Here is a 25,125-nt window from a genome sequence, read left to right as displayed (position 1 = left end):
AAAAAGACTGTATAGCAGGGCTTTGGTTTTGTTCCATCAGAAAGAGAAGCTCTGAGCTGAAAGGAATTTTTAATCATCATCATCTGTTCCCCAACAGAGGAATCTGACTGTTCTCCCTGTTCTCTTAATATCCTCACAGATGGAAATCATGCAGCAAATAGGAGGAAGGCAGAGCCACACATGAATGTATAAGAGTAAAGAAAGGGGAGGGGAGGAAGAAGAAATGGGGTCTGTTTGCATGTGGGAGGGTTACAAGAGGGTTTGGGAAGGAGAGAGTGAAGTGGGACATATATGCAGAGAGAAAGTCATGATGGAGGTCTGACTCAGGGTGAGAAAGTGGCAGGGGCAGAAGCATTGAAGGTTGCAGAGGAGTAGAGAGAGAAAGAAAAATGGAAGCTGGAAGCTTAGCTGAATGCAGGAGGAAAGGATAAAGTAACAGAGATGAAAACTAGAGAAAGAGATAGGGGTCATATTTGTGTGAAGAGAAACTGTAGGGGTAGACAGAAGATGGTTTCAGCAACAGGCTGGATATTGAGCCAAATAGCTTATTTGATTAAAGCCTGTCTTACAGAGGAAAAAACAAGACTTGAATTAAAATCAGACAGTCATTATCATTGTTAAAAATCTGCACCTTATTTCTAATTTGAATTTGTCTAGAATTTGACTATTTGTTTCTGTTGCATTGATTTTTGACAGTGTGAAGTAAAGATTCAGGATGTTACTGAAAGATAGTATAAAGATCTCAAATTTTCTGGCAAAACTCAGCTACTGATGATGCACAACACAACCAATAAGGCAGATCATGCACTACTATATTAAAGATTTAAGGGGTCTCAAAACAGAAGTGACTGGAAAAAAACCTGAATGATCTTTTATAAAGATCTCACTGTCTCCATAAGCAATAGAAAATTGAAAAAGAAAAAAAACAACATACAAAGAACACAGGAGCTGAATCACATAACACAAAGTAAAAAGTTAAGTTTTTTAAACATCAGTCAGCATTCCAGGCCTATGAATGGAATCAGCTGTATCCCAGAGATAGCAGGGCTAAACTTCAGGCTCAGGTAAGACAGTGTATACATATTTGAGTGAGCCTTAGACTGCAGTGAGATCTCATTTACTCAAGATAATAGTTCATTTAGGCACTCCAACTAGCAGAAAAGCTCAGATAATCGACAAATAAAATATACCTACCTCAGTCCTTGGTTCCAAATGGGCTTGTTAGCTTCAGTGCAGCTAACAGCAGAAATATATGGAGTCGGCTGTGATTTGGTGCTATACCCAAATATATCACTACAGAGCATAATACAGAAAATATGAGTAATTCCACAAAACTCAGATTAGATTTAATAGGATGTATCTCAGCACCAGCTATACTGAATCTGTAGGCATTTCTCCACTTGATACCTTGTAGCCCTCCCTTCCAAGAAGGCCAAGAAAAGGGCTTGCTAGGTCAGGCAGAATACTGGGCTTTATTTGCAAATGCCTCTGACCTAATAAGCCCACTGGAGCTAAAAAGTGCTGTAGTGTGCAGAAAGCAGCAATGGAGTCATCTTAATTTCAGAAGAGCTGGAGTGAATAAGCCAAGCTGAACCAAAGCCAACTGCAGATATGATGGCATGAACAGGGTGCAGAGATAGCCCAAGAGCCTGAGTTAGGAATGGCTTATCAGATCCTGTTACAGGCATTATAGAAATAGCCATGCTGTTTCTGAACGTGCCAACATAGCTGCAATCATGCAGTGCTGCACCTGAGCTAATAAAAACTGTCACCTCTAACTTGTTTCTTCATCAGTTACATAGAGAATTTGCATCCCAAATGATTCCATCCAAATCTGAACAGCTGCAAAGATGGATGTGATGACCTTGCTGAATTCCACCTTAAAAACTAGTTACATATGTCTAGGTATAAGCTGAACATACATAGCTGAAACCTGAATCCAATGATAAATTCAGACAACCTTCTTTTGCCCTTTATATGTACAAGCATAGCTCTACCTGTTTGCAGTTGCAAGTATTCAGCAAATCTACTCCAACGTATGTCAGCATGAGCATAAATAAAACAAGAAACACAAACTCAGTGTCCAATTAATGTGTGTGTGTGGGCAGGTTGGAACTATGCATCCATTATAAAGTAGAAATTTTATGGTTGTATCAGGAATGCATGCTAGTATTCAAGAGTAACTTTTGCAATGTACTTAGTATTACAGTGAAAACCCCAGAAATGTCTGCTGGGGGGAGGGGGGAAGGGGAGGGGAAAATCCCACTAAGACCAGATCACTGATAGAATACATTAAATAAGGCCTGTGGCCATAGAATGGATTTGGAGAAGAGAAACTAATACTGAAAAACTATTCAGAATTGTATGAGGTACGGATCTGGTATGAAAAGGAAATCCACTTATTAAAGGCTGTATCACAATAAATATGCTAGAGGAAGCTAAATTCAGACTCAACAGACAAGTCAGATTCTTGAATTGTCTATTTCTGAATGCTTGACTTTGCAAAATGAAAGTTCTTTTAAAAAATTTCTAGGGATGTAATTTTAACTATGTTAATTACAAGAACGCTTAAATACATAATGACAAAATAATAACGCATAAATACGTAATGACAAAAGGAGAGCCAAGGAGAATGTCCATCCTCTATTGGATGCGGGGGGGAACGTTGCCACCAAGGACGAGGATAAGGCTGAGGTATTCAGTGCCTTCTTTGCCTCAGTCTTTAATAGTCAGAGCAGTTATCCTCAGGGTACTCAGCCCCCTGAGCTGGAAGACAGGGATGGCGAGCAGGATAAACCCCCCATAATCCAAGAGGATGAAGTTAATGACCTGCTACGCCACCTGGACGCTCACAAGTCTATGGGGCCGGATGGGATCCACCCGAGGGTGCTGAGGGAGCTGACGGAGGAGCTTGCCGAGCCACTCTCCATCATTTACCAGCAGTCCTGGTTAACAGGGGAGGTCCCGGACGACTGGAGGCTTGCCAATGTGATGCCCATCTACAAGAAGGGCCGGAAGGAGGATCCGGGGAACTACAGACCTGTCAGCCTGACCTCGGTGCCGGGGAAGATCATGGAGCGGTTTGTTTTGAGGGTGCTCACGAGCCATGTGCGGGACAACCAGGGGATCAGGCCCAGCCAGCATGGGTTCATGGAAGGCAGGTCCTGCTTGACCAACCTGATCTCCTTCTATGACCAGGTGACCCGCCTAGTGGATGAGGGAAAGGCTGTGGATGTGGTCTACCTGGACTTCAGTAAAGCCTTTGACACTGTCTCCCACAGCATTCTCCTAGAGAAGCTGGCGGCTCACGGCCTAGACAGGTACACTCTTCGCTGGGTAAAAAACTGGCTGGACGGCTGGGCCCAGAGAGTTGTGGTGAACGGAGTTAAATCCAGTTGGCGGCCAGTCACGAGTGATGTTACCCAGGGCTCGGTACTGGGGCCGGTCCTGTTCAATATCTTTATCAATGATCTGGACGAGGGGATCGAGTGCTCCCTCAGTAAGTTTGCAGACGACACCAAGTTGGGCGGGAGTGTTGATCTGCTCGAGGGTAGGAAGGCTCTGCAGAGGGACCTGGACAGGCTGGATCGATGGGCCGAGGCCAACTGTATGAGGTTCAACAAGGCCAAGTGCCGGGTCCTGCCCTACGGCCACAACAACCCCATGCAACGCTACAGGCTTGGGAAAGAGTGTCTGGAAAGCTGCCCAGAGGAAAAGGACCTGGGGGTGCTGGTTGACAGCCGGCTGAACATGAGTCGGCAGTGTGCCCAGGTGGCCAAGAAGGCCAATGGCATCCTGGCCTGTATCAGGAATAGTGTGGCCAGCAGGAGTAGGGAGGTGATGGTGCCCCTGTACTCGGCACTGGTGAGGCCGCACCTCGAATACTGTGTTCCGTTTTGGGCCCCTCACTACAAGAAGGACATGGAGGTGCTGGAGCGTGTCCAGAGGAGGGCAACGAAGCTGGTGAAGGGCCTGGAGCACAAGCCTTATGAGGAGCGGCTGAGGGAACTGGGGTTGTTTAGCCTGGAGAAGAGGAGGCTGAGGGGAGACCTCATCGCGCTCTACAACTACCTGAAAGGAGGTTGTAGTGAGGTGGGTGTTGGTCTCTTCTGCCAAGTAACTAGAGATAGGACGAGAGGAAATGGCCTCAAGTTGTGCCAAGGGGGGTTTAGACTGGACATTAGGAGAAATTTCTTTACTGAAAGAGTGGTCAGGCCTTGGAACAAGCTGCCCAGGGAAGTGGTTGAGTCCCCATCCCTGGAAGTATTTAAAAGACGTGTAGATGAGGCACTTAGGGACATGGTGTAGTGGGCATGGTGGTGTTGGGTTGATGGTTGGACTCGATGATCTTAGAGGTCTTTTCCAACCTTAATGATTCTATGATTCTACATAGAAACCTGAAAGAGATAATACGCTATCTGCTTGTGATTAAACAGTCCAACAGCTAAAAGGAGTAGGTCATTAAAAGTGTAACTGCAATCTTACCTCTGCCACCTTAAATCAATAGTTGGAACTTATGAAGATGTTTGCATCTTCTGTCATTAGACAAATCCTTCTAGAGAGTACTGATACAGGCATAACTAAGGTGCATATTTCGACAGCCTGTGCAGATTTTCTTTGCTGAAGGAATGGAGGCACCTTTGAAGGTTCTATAGGATATACTTTTGACCGTATTTACATGAAGTGGTAACTCCACAAGATTATACAACTAAATTCAAAATTCTCCACTCTAGAACACATAATTCACGAACATGCGAAGTTCCTTCCTCTACCTTAAGTCCTTCTTTTAGGGCAAGCTGAAATTCAAGTAAATTGAAATGAACATAAAGTAGGAGAAGAAAGAATTCTGTGGCTTGGGATTGCTTTTTGCATCTGAAAGATTTCATTTGATTTTTATTAGCTTTTCTCTAAACCTAGGAAAAGAAAAAACATTGGGATTTTAGAGGGTCTCTTACAATTTGATTTAGATTGCGTGGGAGATTGCATGATATATTATGAGCAGGTGAAAACAGAATTAAATGATCCTCATGGTTTCAGTGAATTAAACCCCCTTATTCTGAAAGCAGAAATACCATAGTACATGATCAGTGTACATAGTTCAGTATATAGTTCATGATCAGTGAGAAAAGTTGGGACTAGGAGATAATATTGAAGAAGGGTGAGACAGAAGGGTATTTTAGCTGCTTCTTTTCCATAAAAAGATGCAGGGTTCATTCTGAAAGGAGAAAAGAGAGGGAATGATCTTTAGAACACTGACCAAGGGTTTCTTGTTAGTAGGTAACCACTAACACCTACTGAGATATTTATCTGTGGTATATGTGTCACAAGAAAAAAGAAACAGTTGGTAGAACACTCTTTTGTAGTCAAAGAAACAGTTATTATGCCTCCTTACTCAGACAATGGTGCCAGTTGCTTATCTGGAAAACAGGAGAACACAGCTCTTAAAAATATTCCAGTTGATGTTTTCTGTATTAAAATGTAGTTTGGTTTTATGTATTGCTCAATATAGTTTTTTTTAATATGTAAGAAAGAAGTTTATCTTGTGATTGACAACAGGCATATTTTATTAGACAATCATAAAATATTTCTTTGTTAAAATACTTGTTATGATCTCTGAGTCGTCAGAAGAAATTGTCTTTAATCAATTTACTGGACTCTGTCAACTTGATACCAGAATAATGTGTAGCTTAATCTTTAAAAACCCTAAGGCTCTTACTCCTATGTTTTCAATCCAGTGGATAAAACTTCCCAAGTCCAGGACATCATTAATGGTACCATCATGAAAACATGGTTAGAATAACAAGTTCTGTCTTCTCAGGCCTTCTCCTTTCTCAGTCAATTTAAGGGACTTTTTCATTAAATTTTGTCTGAGAAGCTAGAAGGACTAGAATCATAGAATCATAGAATCATTAAGGTTGGAAAAGACCTCTGAGAACATCGAGTCCAACCATCAACCCAATACTACCATACCCACTACACCATGTCCCTAAGGGCCTCATCTACATGTCTTTTAAATACTTCCAGGGATGGTGACTCCACCACTTCCCTGGGCAGCCTGTTCCAAGGCCTGACCACTCTTACAGTAAAGAAATTTCTCCTAATGTCCAGTCTAAACCTCCCTTGGTGCAACTTGAGGCCATTTCCTCTCGTCCTATCGCTAGTTACTTGGGAGAAGAGACCAACACCCACCTCGCTACAACCTCCTTTCAGGTAGTTGTAGAGCGCGATGAGGTCTCCCCTCAGCCTCCTCTTCTCCAGACTAAACAACCCCAGTTCCCTCAGCCGCTCCTCATAAGGCTTGTGCTCCAGGCCCTTCACCAGCTTCGTTGCCCTCCTCTGGACACGCTCCAGCACCTCCATGTCCTTCTTGTAGTGAGGGGCCCAAAACGGAACACAGTATTCGAGGTGCGGCCTCACCAGTGCCGAGTACAGGGGCACGATCACCTCCCTGCTCCTGCTGGCCACACTATTTCTGATACAGGCCAGGATGCCATTGGCCTTCTTGGCCACCTGGGCACACTGCCGGCTCATGTTCAGCCGGCTGTCAACCAGCACCCCCAGGTCCTTTTCCTCTGGGCAGCTTTCCAGCCACTCTTCCCCAAGCCTGTAGCGTTGCCTGGGGTTGTTGCGGCCAAAGTGCAGGACCCGGCACTTGGCCTTGTTGAAGACCTGAAGTGACCTCATATCAACCAACTCTAGAAAAAGATGCCACAGTCTGGTTAAAGAATGTTCCTTCCCTTTCCCCTTGTAGAGATTTCTGCAAGGCCCGCAGGATATTACTGAGAAGTGACCTAGCCCCTAACAACCCAGCCAAGGGAAGTGAGATAGGATGTATTTTTCCACACATGCATGTCCTTAAAGCAAAGAGAAATTATAACACACATGCACAAATTAGATTAAGATACGTCCTTCATTTTTTGATAGGTGATGGACAGGGAAAAATATAACAAAGTCTTTCTCTGTTGGAGTATTCTATGATGGATTGACACTGAGTGGATGTATGAAGTTAGTTCAACATGGCCAACAGCAAATTTAGAAGAAACTGAAATGTCAGTAAATGATGGTTCTTTTTCATTAACATATATAATTTCTGATCGACCTTTTCATTTTGGTTATATATCTGCAACATGCTCTGCTACCTTATTTATTATTGTCAGTTACTCATTGCTATGTCAACTTTCTTGAATTGTCTTCATCAGTGCGATCCTTTCTTTAGGAAGCATGTAATTTATTATGTTCTGTTAACACACAAAAAATAAGGGATCTAGCTATAAAGGATGATTGACAACTTGTTTTATTTCTCTGCTATCTACTAGCAACATCTGGGCTGTTTTTTGTAATGGGACTGGCTGGGATGGAGTTAACTTTCCTCATAGCAGCCCATATACTGCAGTGTTGATAATGCACCAATGTTTTGGCTGTTGCTGAGCAGTGCTTAAACAGCATCAAGGTTGTCTCTCCATCCCCCTCCTCCAAAGGCTGATAGGCTGGGGGTGGACAAGAGCTTAGGAGGGGACATAGCTGGAACAGCTGACGCGAACTGACCAAAGGGATATTCCATACTATATGACATCATGCTCAGCAATAAAAGCTAAGAGAAAGGAGGAGGAGGGGCAGAATTTGTTATTAAGGCGTTTGTATTCCGAAGCAACTGCTACATGTACTGAGGCTCTGATTCCCAGGAAGTGGCTGGACATAGCCTGCTGATGGGAAATAGAGAATAAATCTCCTTTGTTTTTGCTTTACTTCCCCACCCCCCCTTCTTCCCAGGCTCAACTTCACTCCTGACTCTTCTACCTCCTCCCCCACTGAGCGACTGAGGGGGGATGGGGAATGGGGGTTCTGGTCAGTTCATATCACTTTGTCTCTGATGCTCCTTCCCCCTCACAGTTTTTCCCCGCTCCAGCGTAGGCTCCCTCCCATGGGCTACAGTCCTTCACGAACTGCTCCAGCATGGGTCCTTTCCATGAGGTACAGTCCTTCAGGAACAGACTGATCCAGCATGGGTCCCCCACAGGCCGCAGCTCCTGTCAGGAGCCTGCTCCAGTGTGGGCTCTCCACAGGATGCAGCTTCCTTCAGGACATATCCACCTGGTCTGGCATGGGGTCCTCCATGGGCTGCAGGGTGGATATCTGCACCGATGTGGTACTCCATGGGCTGCAGGGGGACAACCTGCTTCACCATGGTTTTCTCCATGGGCTGCAGGGGGACAACCTGCTTCACCATGGTTTTCTCCATGGGCTGCAGGGGAAATCCAAGCTCCAGCACCTGGAGCATCTCCTCTCCCTCTTTCTTCACTGACCTTGGTGTCTGCACAGCATTTTTACCCTTTCTGAAATATGTTGTCACAGAAGTGCCACCAGCATCGCTGATTGTCTCAGCTTTGGGCAGCGGCAGGTCCATTTTGGAGCCAGTTGAAACTGGCTCTGTCCATCTTGGGGGCAGCTCCTGATGGGAAGCCACCCCTGCATCCTCCCGCTACCAAAACCTTGCCACATAAACCCAATACATTTTTGTATAAAACAATGGATGCACAGATGCTTAAGTATGCATTTGCCACTGTCTCTATTGTTTTCACTGATTACTTTATCCAGCTGCATATTCTTTAATTCCATTTACATTTGGGACAATGGAAAAAAACAACAAAAAAAGATTTCCTCTGCAGAGAGAGTTAATGACAGAATCACTAATAGAGTAGCACTTCTCTACATAAAGTGCTAAGTTTCCAGAAAATTTTTTAACACCTGAACAAAGTAAGAATCTGAATTGAAATCTGAATCTGAAATGAAAAGCAGAATAATCCACTACTGAAACACTGAAACCCACATCAAAGCAGTCTCAAAAAGACACAGTAAGCACACAGTATACATGTATTTGGGAAATAAGAACTGTAGAAAAAGTGCAATTAAACAGAACATTAAAAAACTTAACACAGGGAATTCCACACTTTATGGAGCCATTTCTAATGTTTTCTCAGAGAAGAAACTGTCATTTATTAATCACTAACTTTCACTGCTGTAGACTTACAAAATACAATTCTAACTTAAACCATGCCATTTTTTGTCTTTAAAAAGAATGTCAGAGTTAATCTGCTTAAACACCTTCAACTGTAAAGACATATAAGACAAAGCACAGATAAAGAAGATACTGAGAAAGCTGAGTGGTGAGTGAAAGTCAAAAAGGCCACCAACATTTTATTCTTCAAAGGGTAGCATTAAATATCAAGTCAAAGCACTAATAATAATAATTTTAGATAATCTCATCCAAACTTGTCATTAGAAAACAGAAAACTAGTAATATCAGTCACTGCTTTTCTGAACTAAGTGTTTTGTCTTTCTTTCCTCTGCCAACTTCTTCAGAGTTAACATCCTTATCTTTTCTAGCTGATTTGGCCAGTCTCATGGTGTGCTAGCCAAGTTTTAACTGTCCAAAGAACACAGAAAAGTGTGATGGTTCGAGCACAGCATAACGTTACAGAGGGCAGGCAAGCATGGAAGTTATCCAGAGGACTTATAGCCCAGAAAAACACGATAGAATTAAGAAGTTTCTTGCAAACCCAAAGTCAGGAGACAGAAAATTTTTTTGATGGATTTGGACTGCAAACTGGGCATGAGAATCAGTGAAAGACTTCCACTAATTCCTTCTCTAATTGTATTAGTATGTTTCAACAAGTTGCCCTAGACTCTGAAAACCCTGAACCAGAACGATAAAGGTGTTAAAAGATGAGGTTTTAAATTTATTAGCAGAGATGTCTAGAGAAGTTGATTACCAGTGTATGTCTTAAAACCTGTCTCAGGACAATGCTGCTAGTTTCCATTTTAATAAAGTCAATCACATGTACTAATATAATAATATAATATAATATAATGGAATAAAGGCAGAAAATTCCAATAAGTCAAAGATTTCATCAATGCACTTCTACTAAAGCTAGTTAGTACTCAGGAATTATAAACAGTCTAAATATTTACTAAGTCTTCATGAATTAAATGCTTCTTAAAACAGCTTGCATTATAATTTTCAAGACAAATCTGGCAATATATAAAACAAAGTGTTGCATATTAACCAATACCAGAGGCTACCAAACCCACACATTTTCCAGCTTCTGAGAGAATCAGAGCAATACAGTTGCCTGAATCTGGTATCATCCCATCAATTTAAAACTCTCTCCAATTGTTGATGAATAATATGAACTGAAGATTAAAAAATAAATCAAGAGCATCTGATAAACTGAATAATTTTGCTGAACAATGTATTTTCATAAAGAGAAAACCCCTATGAAAGATAATCCAAATTTGAGTTACTAAAATTGAAACACTACCCAGTCATTAAGTTTCTTTAAATACAAGTAGAGCATTAACAATATAACCCTATTGTTAAAGGAAGTATTATTTAATATCTTTTCAGGAGAAAAATGAAGATATGGCAGAGATACATTGTAGCAAATTCTGCTCTTGAATGGTTACAGAAAAACTCACAACAGATTTGAATAGCTCACTCCACTCCTAAGTTGGTAGAAGCTAAGATCTCCAAAGATTTGCAACACGGGTGACTTTTGAGATCAGTCATAAGAATGCAAATAAAGACAAAGAGAAAAAAAATATATTTTACACTATGGAAACAATACATATGCACATATGCTGTGATAAAAGAAAAAAAAATACCTGAAACAAGTTCCATAACAATATAAATAGGTTGTCGTTGTGTGCAAACTCCTATGAGTTTTACAATATTAGGATGATCATACTGTTTGAGTATTCTGCAAAACATACAGTAAATTTATTATATTAATAAACTTTATTGTATAAAGTGATTAAGTATCATAGGAAAATATCTTAAACCCTTAATATTATTTTAATGGAACATGTCATTACTGTTATCATTAAAAAAAATCAATATTACAGATCAATCATCATTGTGTTTGAATGAGGGCACATCAACTCACTTATAAATCAAGACTGAATGCTATATTATTTTTCTACTATTTGTCTACATGACAAAAGAACTGAAAAATGGCCTGACAGATCTGAAGTTCCTCAAGAACCCTTGTAATTAAATAACATTTCAGTGGTGGACCAATAGCAGTTAGGTCAAAAAAGCCTGCACAGCACTTCCCTATACTTTCCTTCTGCACTGTTCAAATGCACACTCATTCCAATTTTACTTTAAGAGATTAATTTGTACAATAAGTTTTAAAAGAATATAAAGACAGCAATTTCAACGTTGGGAATTAAACAAAAACATTTATGTCTTCTTACACAATGCTTCAATAAGAACATTTGCAATCTAAAACAGCATGCTATAATTTACAAGTATAATGAAGAGCTAGGAAGAATTCTGGAGAGACATTACAACTTTTAAATGTTTCTCCTACTATTTGCTAACTTAAACCACGTCTAGTTTTTCTCTTTTTCATAAGAAAAAGAGTAAAATATTAACCTACTTGGTACATACATACTTAGACACAGCACATCTATTTTTCTTTCATTATAAGACTGTTCTTCCAGTGGCAGGCTGCTTAGCAAATGAAGCATCTCTGCAGTAGCTGAGTTATGAGCCATTTAAAGATATCCAATAGCTATAATGGTTGACATTAGTGATTTATATAATGTCTTATAGTTTTCCATATTGATCATACTAGTTTTTGAGTAAAAATGAAAATATATCAAGTACCATAGCAAGAAGAGAGAAAGATAATTTAAACAATTTAAAAATTATCTTGATATACCTCTCTACCCTGATGAAATTTATATACCCTGAAGATATTTATATACCCATATAATCAGCCTATATTCAGAATAATTAGCATATTGTGGTATGATTGTAATCTGAAAAATAGGTATGCAATCACATGGTGCCTGACACAGTACAGAATCTTTCTTCTGAATTCTTATTCCCAAGAAAAAATTAGTAAATGGAGGTCTATACTATAACCTGGCCAAATTTGATCAGCTCTATTAATCAAGCAGGTAAGAAGGCAGGATTTATGAGTGGTATAATTCAACAGTTACAGTGCAACAATGTAGGGCAACAAGGGGAAGGGCAAAGTCCTGCACCTGGGGAGGAAAAAACCCATGCACTAGTACATGCTGGGGGCCGCCCAGCTGGAAAGCAGCTCTGCAGAAAAGGAGGTGCCAGTTGGCGGACACCAAGTTGAACATGAGCCAGCAATGTGCCCTTGCAGCAATGAAGACTAATGGTATCCTGGGCTGAATTAGGCAAAGTACTGCCAGCAGGTCAAGGGAGGTGATCCTACCCCTCTACTCAGCACTGGTGAGGCCCCACCTGGAGTCCTGTGTCCAGTTCTGGGCTCCCCAGTACAAGAGAGACATGGACATACTGGAGAGAGTCCAACGAAGGGCCACAAAGATGATTAAGGGACTGGAGCATCTCTCCTATGAGGAAAGGCTGAGAGAGGTGGGACTGTTTAGCCTGGAGAAGAGAAGGCTCAGGGGGGATCTCATCAATCTATATAAGTACCTGAAGGGAGGATGCAAAGAAGAGGGTGCCTGTACACTAATGCATGCAGCATGGGGAATAAACATGAGGAGTTAGAAGTCTATGTGCAGTTGCAGGGCTACGATCTTGTTGGCATCACGGAGATGTGATGGGATGGCTTCCATGCCTGGAGTGTTGCAATGGGTGTGTACAGGCTCTTCAGGAAGAACAGGCTGGGAAGATGAGGAGGGGGAGTTGCCCTTTATGTGAGAGAACAGCTGGAATGCATGGAGCTCTGCCTGGGGATGGATGAGGAGCTGACGGAGAGCTTATGGGTTAGGATTAAAGAGAGGACAGGTAAAGGTGACATTGTAGTGAGTGTCTGCTATAGGCCAGATCATTGGTGAACGAGACGGAGGACCTGGTTACATAGAAAATGGAAAAGGCTGAGGTACTGAATGCCTTCTTCACCTCAGTCTTTACTAGCAAGACCAGCCTTCAGGAATCCCAGGTCCCAGAGACAAGAGGAAAAATCTGGAGCAAGGAAGATGTACCCTTGGTGGAAGAGGATCAGGTCAGGGAATACTTAAGCAACCTGGACATGCATAAGTCCATGGGCCCTGATGGGATGCACCCACGACTGCTGAGGGAGCTGGCAGATGTCATTGCAAGGCCACTCTCGATAATCTTTGAACGATCATGGCAATTGGGAGAAGTGCCCGAGGACTGGAGGAAAGCAAATGTCCATCCTATCTTCACGAAGGGCAGGAAGGGGGACCCAGGGAACTACAGGCCAGTCAGCCTCACCTTGATCCCTGGGAAGGTGATAGAACAGCTAATTCTGGGAATCATTTCCAGGCACGTGGAGGACAAGGAAATCATCAGGAGTAGCCAGCATGGATTCACCAAGGGGAAGTCATGCTTGACCAACTTGATAAACTTCTGTGATGAAATGACTGGCCTGGTGGATGAGGGGAGAGCAGTGGATATTAACTACCTGGACTTCAGGAAGGCTTTTGACACTGTCTCTCATAAGATCTTGTATTGGGTTTGCATGGCAAGGTTTTGGTAGTGGGGGGGGGGGGCTGCAGGGGTGGCTCCTGTGAGAAAATGCCAGAAACTTCCCCCATGTCCGATAGAGCCAGTGCCAGCTGGCTCCAAAATGGACCTGCTGCTGGCCAAAGCTGAGCCAAGCAGCAACAGTGGTAGCGCCTCTGTGATAACATATTTAAGAAGGGGGAAACACTGCTGCGACACAGCAGTCAAAAGAGAGGAGTGAGAACATGTGAGAGAAACAACTACGCAGGCACCAAGGTCAGTGAAGAAGGAGGGGGAGGAGGTGCTCCAGGCGCCAGAGCAGAGATTCCCCTGAAGCCCATGGTAAAGACCATGGTGAAGCAGGCTGTCCCCCTGCAGCCCATGGAGGTCCACAGTGGAGCAGATATCCACCTGCAGCCCGTGGAGGACCCCACGCGGGAGCAGGTGGATGTGCCCTGAAGGAAGCTGTGACCCTGTGGACAGCCCACGCTGGAGCAGGCTCCTGGCAGGACCTGTGACCCTGTGGAGAGGAGCCCACGCTGGAGCAGGTTTTCTGGCAGGACTTATGACCCCATGGGGGACCCATGCTGGAGCAGTCTGTTCCTGAAGGACTGTACTCCGTGGAAAGGACCCACGCTGGAGCAGTTTGTGGAGGACTGCAGCCCATGGGAAGGACCCACATTGGAGAAGTTCGTGGAGGACTGTCTCCCGTGGGTGGGACCCCACGCTGGAGCAGGGGAAGAGTGTGAGGAGGAAGGAGCGGCAGAGACAACGTGTGATGAACTGACCGCAACCCCCATTCCCTGTTCCCCCTATGTCACTCAGTGGGAGGAGGTAGAGAATTCGGGAGTGAAGTTGAGCCTGGGAAGAAGGGAGGAGTGGGGGGAAGGCAATAAATGAAATTAATTTCCCCGAGTCGAGTCTGTTTTGCCCGTGACAGTAATTGGTGAGTGATGTCCCTGTCCTTATCTCGATCCACGAGCCTTTTGTTATATTTTCTCTCCCCTGTCCAGTTGAGGAGGGGGAGTGATAGAGCGGCTTGGTGGGCACCTGGCATCCAGCCAAGGTCAACCCACCACAGATCCTCATAGAGAAGCTGATGAAGTATGGGCTGGATAAGCAGAAAGTGAGGTGGATTGAAAACAGGCTGAACGGCCGTGTCCAGAGGGTGGTGATCAGTAGCACAAAGTCTAGTTGGAGGCCAGTAACTAGCGGTGTACCCCAGGGGTCAATCCTGGGTCCAGTCCTGTTCAACATCTTCATTAATGATCTGGATGATGGGGCAGAGTGTACCCTCAGCAAGTTTGCTGATGACACAAAACTAGGAGGAGTGGCTGATACACCAGAGGGTTGGGCTGCCATCCAGAGGGACCTGGACAGGCTGGAGAAATGGGCTGACAGGAACCTCATGAAGTTCAACAAGGGGAAGGGCAAAGCCCTGCACCTGGGGAGGAACAACCCCAGGCACCAGTACATGCTGGGGGCTGCCCAGCTGGAAAGCAGCTTGGCAGAAAAGCACCTGGGGGTCCTGGTGGACACCAAGTTGAACATGAGCCAGCAATGTGCCCTTGCAGCAATGAAGACTAATGGTATCCTGGGCTGAATTAGGCAAAGTATTGCCAGCAGGTCAAGGGAGGTGATCCTACCCCTCTACTCAGCACTGGTGAGGCCCCACCTGGAGTCCTGTGTCCAGTTCTGGGCTCCCCAGTACAAGAGAGACATGGACATACTGGAGAGAGTCCAACGAAGGGCCACAAAGATGATTAAGGGACTGGAGCATCTCTCCTATGAGGAAAGGCTGAGAGAGGTGGGACTGTTTAGCCTGGAGAAGAGAAGGCTCAGGGGGGATCTCATCAATCTATATAAGTACCTGAAGGGAGGATGCAAAGAAGAGGGAGCTAGGCTCTTTTCAGTGGTGCCCAGTGACAGGACAAGAGGCAATGGGCACAAACGGAAACACAGGAGGTTCCATCTGAACATCAGGAAACACTTTTTTTACTGTGAGGGTGACTGAGCACTGGAAAGGGTTGTCCAGGGATGTTGTGGAGTCTCCCTCCTTGGAGATATTCAAAAGCCATCTGGACACGGTCCTGGGCAACCAGCTCTAGGTGGCCCTGCTTGAGCAGGGGGGTTGGACAAGACGAACTCCAGAGGACCCTTCCAACTGCAACCATTCTGTTATTCTGCGATATAATCACATTTAAAGTAACAGTGTCTTTCAGTCTTTTTATCTGAATCCTTATGGCAAAACACAGAAAAAGTTTTAAATTGAGGCACTTAAAATAAGAAAAATGTGTTTTATAGGCATAGCTTGCTTTGCTGAAGAGGTGGTTTTGCCAAGTGCAGATGCTGCTGCATTCACACATTAAAAAAAATGCCTATTTTTAGTTACTGGGACAACAGTTGTGGAACATATTGAGGGAGAGAAAAAAAGTAAAAAAAGTTTGAGAATGGCTTCTTCAAATTTTTGTGAAGGTCAGATTTTATAAATTCATCTAGTAATAAAACTTTAAAAAACACTACAATGTAAATATATGTTTTAATTAAATTTAGAAAACCTACCTGGCTTCTGACAGAAATTTTATTTTCAGTTCCTGAGGAAGGTCTTCTTTACAAGTTTTTACAGCAACAGGAGTCTTATCCTTTAATGTTCCTTTATATACCTCACCAAAATTACCCTGAAATCAGGAAAAAAAAATCATTCTAAGTAAACGAATTCTTTGCCTTTTCATAAAAGAAAACGAAAGTAAGGAGAATAGAATAATCTCCATCAGATGCATTACTTACTTAAATTTCTTAAATAAAAACAAAATGAAAATTATTTAGGACAGAAATTGAAGGAAGAAGGTGTTAGCCAAGCCCTCCCCTCCCCAAAAACAAAAACAAAACCTTAAGATCTCATTCTTTTAGATAAGCTTTGTATTTCCCAAAGAACAAATCAACTCCATTTTAAATTTGTTGGGTAAATTTTCAGATGAATCCCTCTCCTGTTTGCTAGTATCTGGAGCTGCACGTGAGTTTAATAAACAGCAAGAATCTGCTGGAAATGTTTTCCTTTCTTTCCTCAGTGATGGAAATTTCTTTATACCATGCATTTGAATAATGTAGTGCCAAAGGAAGAAGATAGAGAAAAGGAGAAAAAAAAATCATAGATGGAAAATAGTAATGCTATTTAGTTACAAGAAAAGACATTCAGGTGCCTAAACACAAGCCTCTAGTAGTATTTGAGAAACCAACATAGCTGGCAAGCATGGCAGAGGATCTTTAACAGCCATCTATCATTCTAGAATAGCACTTCTAGAGGCCAGGACACTACCTCTGATATCTAAAATGGCACTAGATGCCCAAAGGTAAGTAGCTGAATCACTCCCAACATGCTTTTCCTCTAGCCTTCTGTTTAGAAGTTTAGTGAAAATTGAAACTACTTTAAAGACTACTTAAGTATTAAAAATTGTTTTTTTCCCCTTAATTTAAAATATTTAATTATCATTTTATATCTGTTCCTTTTATATAACTTTCATTTTGCAGGGTATTATAGAATTAATACAGAGTAAATAAATGGACCATTCACACCTGAGGTGAAGCAAAATCTTCCTCTTTACTAAAGTTTGCATCATCTTCTACATCAAACTTCCATGATTTTTATATTAATCTTTTCCAGGCCACTCAAGATTTTATAATCCTTCAGATTTCTCATTTCCAGGGTAAATTATGACAGTTTATTTAACGTTTTCTCATATAGAAGCTGATCATCCTGTCATCCTTTGGTTTGACTATTTTGTTTTTGAGATAGATGCATAACAAGTTTATATAGTGGCCCAACAAAGCTTTTTATTCTGTTTATTATTTTTTAAATACTTCTTAACCAGATTTTCTTTTATAATTACTTGTAAGCACTGAGTTGTCTTTATTGTTAAAAATGCTTTGTGCCAAAAACATGCAATACATACATAAATTCATTTTACTAAAGTAATCAATTTTCAGATAGATTACTTTAACTGTCTTTATTAATCAAGACATTCAAAGTTGTTTTTAGGAAGACAAACTTTTTTATGCCTGAATCATCTTTATTTTTGATACTTTTCTTGATACTTTTCTATTTAAGAATGTGAAACTGGCATAGTACCTGTATAGCATTTTATGTGGATATAGCTCTGTCTAAAGGTAAGTAATACTTTTTGTCATCTTAAGCTGTTAAAGAGATTTTATCCTGGGAAACAGAATTTTCTGACAGTATTTAATTCCCCATTTCTTATAGTGTGTCTCTTAATACTAAGGCAACTGTTGCTTTCATTTTACTTCTCATTTAAGTATCTTTTTCAGGTTTTGGGAAATCTTTTGGAACATTGTGTCCAAAGTGGCACTTGCACTAAATTTGTTGGTAGTTGCAAAGCTGCTGAAAATGTAAGTGAGGTACAGGGCATTACCTGAGCAGGAGCGTTTTAAAAACTTACAGCTACTAAGCACAATTTGTGATAGAAACTATAACATATAAGAATTAATTATTTAATACATATACCATTGTGAGGTTACCTAACATTCATTAAGTCATACAAAAACAATGAGCATTTGTTTTAACAAGTGTTGATTAAATCATCTTATTATATCAGATTTTTTATTTATATAAAACTTTCCTATTTTGCAACAATATTATTATTTTGTAAGATTGCACAAAGTAAAACAGCCACATAACACTTTATAGAAATCCACTTATCTTAAAAGCCTTCTAAAAAAGAATAATATGTATGCTAGAGTTAAACATTTTCAGCACTCGGACACATTACACTGTTTCCCAGTAAATGTGATTTACATTTATTTAAAGCACAATGTTGTGTTTTGTATTAAAGTAAAAGAATTGGTATAAAATTGCATACCGCAGTAATTTAAAAGATAAGGCAAATAGGAAATGTACAGACTTCATGATTGATATATACCTATTTAAATGTTATTTAGCTCACTTGATAACTTACTTTGCCCAGTAATTCTCCCAGTGTGACATCTTCATGATTGAGAGCCCATTTCTTGTCCTTTGGAAAGGAAAGGAAAGAAGAATTTTCAGTCTGTGTACTTTCTTTAAAATAAATTTCAGCCGGTAGAAACGTACCTAAAGAAGGATTTTATTCGGACCACTCAATCAATAGCATGCTAGGAAGTTATAAATTCAAGAGTTTGCAACATGTTTTAGAAATCTTTTCTATATAATAAGATATTGAAATATACTATACAGCAAATTTCTCTCAGAAGATTATGCCTACAACAACAATATACACTTTTTACACACAAGCTCTGGAAAGGGTATCTAGCACTCTGTTTAAAAAAAAAGACTTAAGTAAAAATCAGCAAGGACAACTTCATTTTAGAATACAAAATAACATATTGCTAGATAAAAAAAAAATTTTTGTCCTCACTGTACTGAAAAAAAGAACCAATTTTCCTATTATGAATAAGACACATATTTGCATCTCTCAAACCTTCTGTGGTAGTTTGATATATTACAGGAAACTACTTGAAAAAGATAACATAACAAGTGCTGATTACAGTATCTTTTCAGTGCTGATGACCAATACCACAAATATTCTGCAACAACCCACAGACACATCAAAAACAATTATAAGCTTCTTGCTACACAGACCTATTTAATAAATATTTAATGAAAAAGTTAGAGTAGGATATTTGAAGTCTAACCCATATAATGAAACAACTGTTTAATATTGTTCATTTTTAATAGTCTGTTAGCACCTCATCTACTAACCACCTCGCAAGCATGATTACCACCTGTCACGTTATTGGTAAGGTCCTAATTGTATTTCAAGCAATCTCTATTACTAATTGTGGTGCTATTAAACAGTCTTGTACCAGCATGAATGAAAAGTATGAGAGCCTTTTAGCAAATGATAAGAGGAGATGGAAACATTTTAATTCAAGGAATAACCATTTTCCAAAGTGTTCATAGCTTTTTGGACTTTATTTTCCCATTTGCTTTCAGGGTGAAAAACAGTAGTGAGCGAATTATTGCCATCATTTTACTTACCAGATGCAAAGATATAAATATATTAAAACAAATTTTGCAACTGAAAGACTGAAATAGGAGAATCTGCATTATATTGGTAAAAGTTTTTAGCATAAGATACAATATTTTTCAAGTGTTTTTTTTTGCCTTACAATATTAAATACATTTAAGTTTATCCTGAACAAAATCTGTTTCATTTTGATTTAGATATTTTCATTTCTACTAATATAATTATCAAACTTTTCCACTTAGATATTAAAGCTAACAGCTATTTGCGGTATTGCTAAGGTCACTGCCTTTGGAATCCTGTAATTGGTGCTTGCTTTCCAAGTGAACCATGGTATGTGATAATCATTACATTAGACAACAAAACATATATGTTTTTTATCATAGGTCAAAATTTCACTCACTATTGTTAATAACTTTACAGTGTGAAATGATCTCAAAAACAAAACAAAAAGCATGTGCTGCCCCATTACACTCTTCCTCAAGCATAATTTACCAGGTTGAATGAAACTGAAAAAATCATTGTGGATGAATAAAAGTACCTGTAACAAATACAGCATGCAAATATATTTTCAGATACAACAGGTAGGAAATATACTATTCTATATACTTACAATATTTCCGAGTAAGTGTAATGTATGAATTCTTTTGTTGAAATAAGAGACTCAGTAGAGATTACACTAGAAGAAGAATGCAGACAGAATATCTATCATCTTAAAAAGTGCTAGAGAAAAATAACATTTAAAGTAACTTACTGTGGGCTACTAGAACATTTAAACTGTACTTGTGGGGAAAAACTAGAACTCAGTGATTTTTTCAGATTGTTTTTGTAAGGAGCATGTCCTGACTTGAATCTGGCTGACCTGCAATCTTTCTCCCTGACAACTAAAACACACAAAGACTGAGTTGCTTCAGCAGTCTTAGGAGCTGTTTTTAGTAGGCTGTCCCATTTACATTGCGTATAAAGCCTACCAGCTGTGCATTGCTGTCCACTGGACCTGTTGGGTGCAAGCACGCTTCAGACTCTTGATTTCTGGTTCTGGTCCCTGGTCTCCTATTCTGCTCTGGTTTCCCTGCCTGACACCCTGATGTGAGCAGCCATAAAGATGGCCTGGTTAGAAGGGGAAAATTACTGAACAGAAGAAAATGTCTGCTGAAAAATGCTGACAGAGAAAATGCCTGCCAGCCTGGGAACTGCTAGCCTGGGAACTAGGCCTGTGAACCAGAAGCATCCTTGAAAAGTGCAGCTGGCATCTTTGAAGTATGGCTGGGTACCTAGAAACTGGAGACATCCTGAGATACCATCGATAAGTACAAAACCAAGGAACTGTAACAGCAACTTATCATCTGAAAAGGTGAAAAATAGTCTGGGAAAAGGGGAAAACATCCTGAGAAAGTAAGAATCAGTAACTGCCATAGGCTGTTCTAACTGCAAGAACAGGAAATGAGCCTGGAAAAATAAAAGTGGTCTGAAAGAGCAGAAAACATCATAATCTATTTGCTGTTCCAGGTGAAAAATAGAAATTAACAGCATCTATTGGCTGCTCAAAGTGGTGGTATCCTACGCCCTCTTATAAAAAGGACTTAATTTTTATCCAAAACAGAGCCTCTCTCTCTGAGAACTTCCCATGCTGCACATACTTTTCCTTTTCCTAAACAGGTTGAATTTTGCACAAACTTTCTATGAGATCTTGGATCTTTGCCAAGGATGCCTGGCTGATTCCAAACTCCGTGACACAGATCATCTTTGAAGTGAGACTCTGTCTTTTATCTTACTGGTCCCCCTCTGGGCCCACTTTTGGGATCAGTTTGGTTTGTCCTCTGGGATGGTTGGGTCCCCCTCAAGGATTGGTTTGTCCTCCCCTCTGGAATGGTTTGACCCCTTCTAAAATGTGTCTAATTCGCTTGATATCGGTAGTATATAGCCATGTAAGTAATCTATCATAAGTATATCTGCTGTTATATTGTTGATAAGTTTGCTTCACTAATGATAAGTTTGTAGTAACCTGTAATAGCATATACCTACTTGGTTGTTGCTGTTATTGGTTGTTGCTATAATGGTGATTGTTGCTATACTATTGATTGTTTCTATTATTGATTGCTGCCATACTATTGATTGCTACTATATTATTGATTGCTACTATATTATTGATTGCTAATAGTAATTTATAATAGCTTGTGTCGTGGTTTAACCTGTCAGGCAGCCAAATACCATGCAGCCGCTCACTCACTCTCCCCGCCCCCCCAGTGCAATTATAATCCAAAGTAAGATCAGCCCTTCTACTCTCTCTGGGGAACTGTTCACTGGAAACTGGACCGTCGTGAGACAGGGTTTTCCTGAAAACTGGAGCAGCATTTTTCCTGAGAGAACCCCCTTGTGTGATTGTTTTTCCTTGCAACTCACGTACCCGTGCCTCTAGGGTCAAGGTAGGTTTTCCATCCCACTGCCTCATGTCCTCTCCGTGGTCACGCAGGTAAAACCACAGGGTGCCCCGGGGTGTGTACTTTCTATATCCTCTCTCTTGAGGAGAAAAATGCTGACTCCTAATGGCTGAGATACTGGTCCGTACAGGTGGAGAATAGGACATACCCTCTTCGAGTTGCTGGACCTTCCGGGACAGCTTCTCCACAGCCGAGACAAGGGAGGAGGAGATAGTTTCTTCGAAATCCCGAAGTCTGCTAACTAAGACAACCACCGTTGGTGCTTCTTCCTCTTTCCAGGACAGTACTGCCAATGAATTGGCATACGCCGCTGGTGCGCTCTGTACCAACTTCCGCCACATGGGTCGGGTGCACTGGACGTCATCTGGATCTTTGGGTGTTCGGACGTCGTCCAGGTCACTATAAACCACCTCCAGCACGCCTAGTTCTCTCAGGTACTGGATACCTCTCTCCATAGTGGTCCATTTGCCTGGGCCATATATAACATCTTCCTTGAAGGGATACCTTTCCTTCACGCCTGACAGGAGTCGCCTCCAGAGGCTGAGGACCTGTGTCCCTTTTCCAATTGCTTTGTCAATACCCCCTTCCCTAGCAAGGGATCCCAGCTGTTTGGCTTCCTTCCCCTCTAATTCCAGGCTACTGGCCCCATTATCCCAGCATCGGAGCAGCCAGGTAACAATATGCTCGCCTGGACGACAGCTGAAATATTTCCGCATATATCGCAACTCATTCAGGGATAGGGATCGGGTGGTTTCCGTCTCGTTTATGAGTTCTTCCTCTTCCTCCTCCCCTCCTCGTGACGGCCCTGCTTTTCCATCATCCTTTTCTAAATGACCTGACTTCCGCTTCAAAGATTTCTTCTTCTGTACAGGGGCGATGGATACCAGCGATGGTTGGTCCTCTGGTTCAGCCGTAGTCCCCGTCGCGAGGGTTTGGGTAGCTGCAGTGCCTGTCGCGGGGGTTGGAGTACTTGTAGTGACTGTTGCTGGGGTTTGAGTGGCTGCAGTGCTTGTCGCACTGGTTGGAGTAACTGCAGTGACTGCTGGCGGAGTTTGAGTAGCTGCAGTGCCTGTTGCGGGGGTTGAAGTAACTGTAGTGACTGTTGCTGGGGTCTGAGTAGCCATAGTGGTTGTCGTGCGGGTTGAAGTAGCTACAGTGCCTGTCGTGGGGGTTTGAGTAGTCACTGTGTCTGTTGCCGGGGTTGATCTCTGGACAGTATTCCTGAATAGTTGTTTAACTCTAAACAAGGCCTGAACCACATTCAGAAGACATAGCAATATGAACATGCTTGTTTGAACATCCCAAGGATATTCAAAATTCTCAGGGAATATTGTGGACGTCTTCATGAAGAGGATAGAAGAAAAAGGAGTTTCTGAAGATATGGAAGGGAAGGTGAACAAGTGGGAGAAAGTGTCCCATCCTGTCTCCCCCCTAAATTCATCCTCTGAGGTGAAGACGTAAGAAGTGTAATTATTAATAGTTTCCAAAAGATAGCTCCCGAAGAACAGGAATGATGGCAGTGCTGAGTACAGGCTCGTGACCAATAATTTTATCATAACATAAAGCCAGGTCACACAGTATAGCAAAGCAATGACCTTAATCCATTTCCCAGAGATGACCAACCCCACATAAAAACTGGTAAACAGCAGTATATACAGCCAGTAAGGTGCTACATAGTAAAACTCCAAGAACAGTTCCAACAACTCTGAGAGCAGATAAACCAACATTGTGAACAGCGAGTACTAAACTGATATAATGAATGCTTATAACAAATTTGTTTTAACCCGTTCGGGTCAGATGTGTCATTATCTCAACCCTTTGAGCCCCACGTTCGGCGCCAAAAAGGACTGTCATGGTTTAACCTGGCAGGCAGCCAAATACCACGCAGCCGCTCACTCACTCCCCCCACCCCCCCAGTGGGACGGGGAGAGAATCGGAAGGGTAAGAGTGAGAAAAACTCGTGGGTTGAGATAAAGACAGTTTAATAGAACAGAAAAAGGGAGAATAATAATGATAATGATAAAATATACAAAATGAGTGATGCACAATGCAATTGCTCACCACCCACGCTGACCGATAACCAAGTAGCGATCGGCCCTTCCTGGATCACGCCTACCATTCATATACTGAGCATGACATCACATGGTATGGAATACCCCATTGGCCAGCTGGGCTGGCTGTCCTGATTATGTTCCCTCCCATCTTGTGTACCTAGCTCAGTCAGTAGGCACGGGAGCTGTCCTTGGACTAGGAGGGCACTTAGCAACAACTGAAAACATCAGTGTGTTATCAACATTCTCCTCATACTAAATCCAAAACACAGCACTAGGAAGAAATTTAACCCTATCCCAGCCGAAACCATGACAGCTTGAGATATATATATATAAGCTTTATTAATCATAGGTATACTTGTAGTGGTGATTTTTGTGGTAGTATACTTGCTAGTGGTGATTTGTATGGTATTTGTGGTAATCTGTAATAAATTAGAGAAATTTAGAGGATAAAAGCCTCTGTGTCCTTGTGTATTACGGAATCCCACGAACCCACAGTCGTGATCTCTACACATGTGCAGGCTGGGTAACCCTTTAGGTTGTGACACACTCTAGGTCTGATCTGTACCAATACAATCTATCTTGTGATAGTCTCCTCTGTCTCCTCATCTCAGACTTGCCACTGATAACCACCACCTCTCATCCCATGGATGGATGTCGTGGTTTAACCCCAGCCAGCAACTAAGCCCCACACAGCCGCTCGCTCACCCCCCCGCCGGATGGGATGGGGGAGAGAATCAGAAGGGTAAAAGTGAGAAAACTCGTGGGTTGAGATAAAGACAGTTTAATAGGGAAAGCAAAAGTCGCGCACGCAAGCAAAGCAAAACAAGGAATTCATTCACTACTTCCCATCGGCAGGCAGGTGTTCAGCCATCGCCAGGAAAGCAGGGCTCCATCACGCGTAACGGTTACTTGGGAAGACACACGCCATCACTCCGAACGTCCCCCCCTTCCTTCTTCTTCCCCCAGCCTTATATGCTGAGCATGAAGTCATATGGTATGGAATACCCCTTTGGCCAGTTTGGGTTAGCTGTCCTGACTATGCTCCCTCCCAGCTTCTTGTGCACCTGGCAGAGCATGGGAAGCTGAAAAGTCCTTGACTAGGGCAAACACTACTTAGCAACAACTAACACATCAGTGTG

The 25,125-nt window shown here is 41.9% G+C and overlaps 1 protein-coding gene across 2 annotated transcripts in view; it reads right to left on the bottom strand.

The window, feature by feature from the left end:
• Positions 1-25,125, bottom strand: part of LOC142074827 (tyrosine-protein kinase Fer-like) — a 285,525-nt gene that overhangs the window by 64,891 nt on the left and 195,509 nt on the right. For both annotated transcript variants that reach the window (XM_075135710.1, XM_075135709.1), the window contains 3 exons: positions 18,445-18,501; positions 16,037-16,152; positions 10,663-10,757 (listed from right to left, as the gene is read on the bottom strand). In XM_075135710.1, coding sequence (XP_074991811.1) covers positions 10,663-10,757; positions 16,037-16,152; positions 18,445-18,501 — 268 coding nt within the window. The remainder of the gene's footprint in view (positions 1-10,662; positions 10,758-16,036; positions 16,153-18,444; positions 18,502-25,125) is intronic.

This window comes from Calonectris borealis, chromosome W, assembly GCF_964195595.1.
Source record: "Calonectris borealis chromosome W, bCalBor7.hap1.2, whole genome shotgun sequence".
In the NCBI taxonomy this organism is placed as follows: Eukaryota; Metazoa; Chordata; class Aves; order Procellariiformes; family Procellariidae; genus Calonectris; species Calonectris borealis.
Note: the sequence above shows the minus strand (reverse complement) of the source record. Positions and strands in the feature narration are given on the sequence as shown.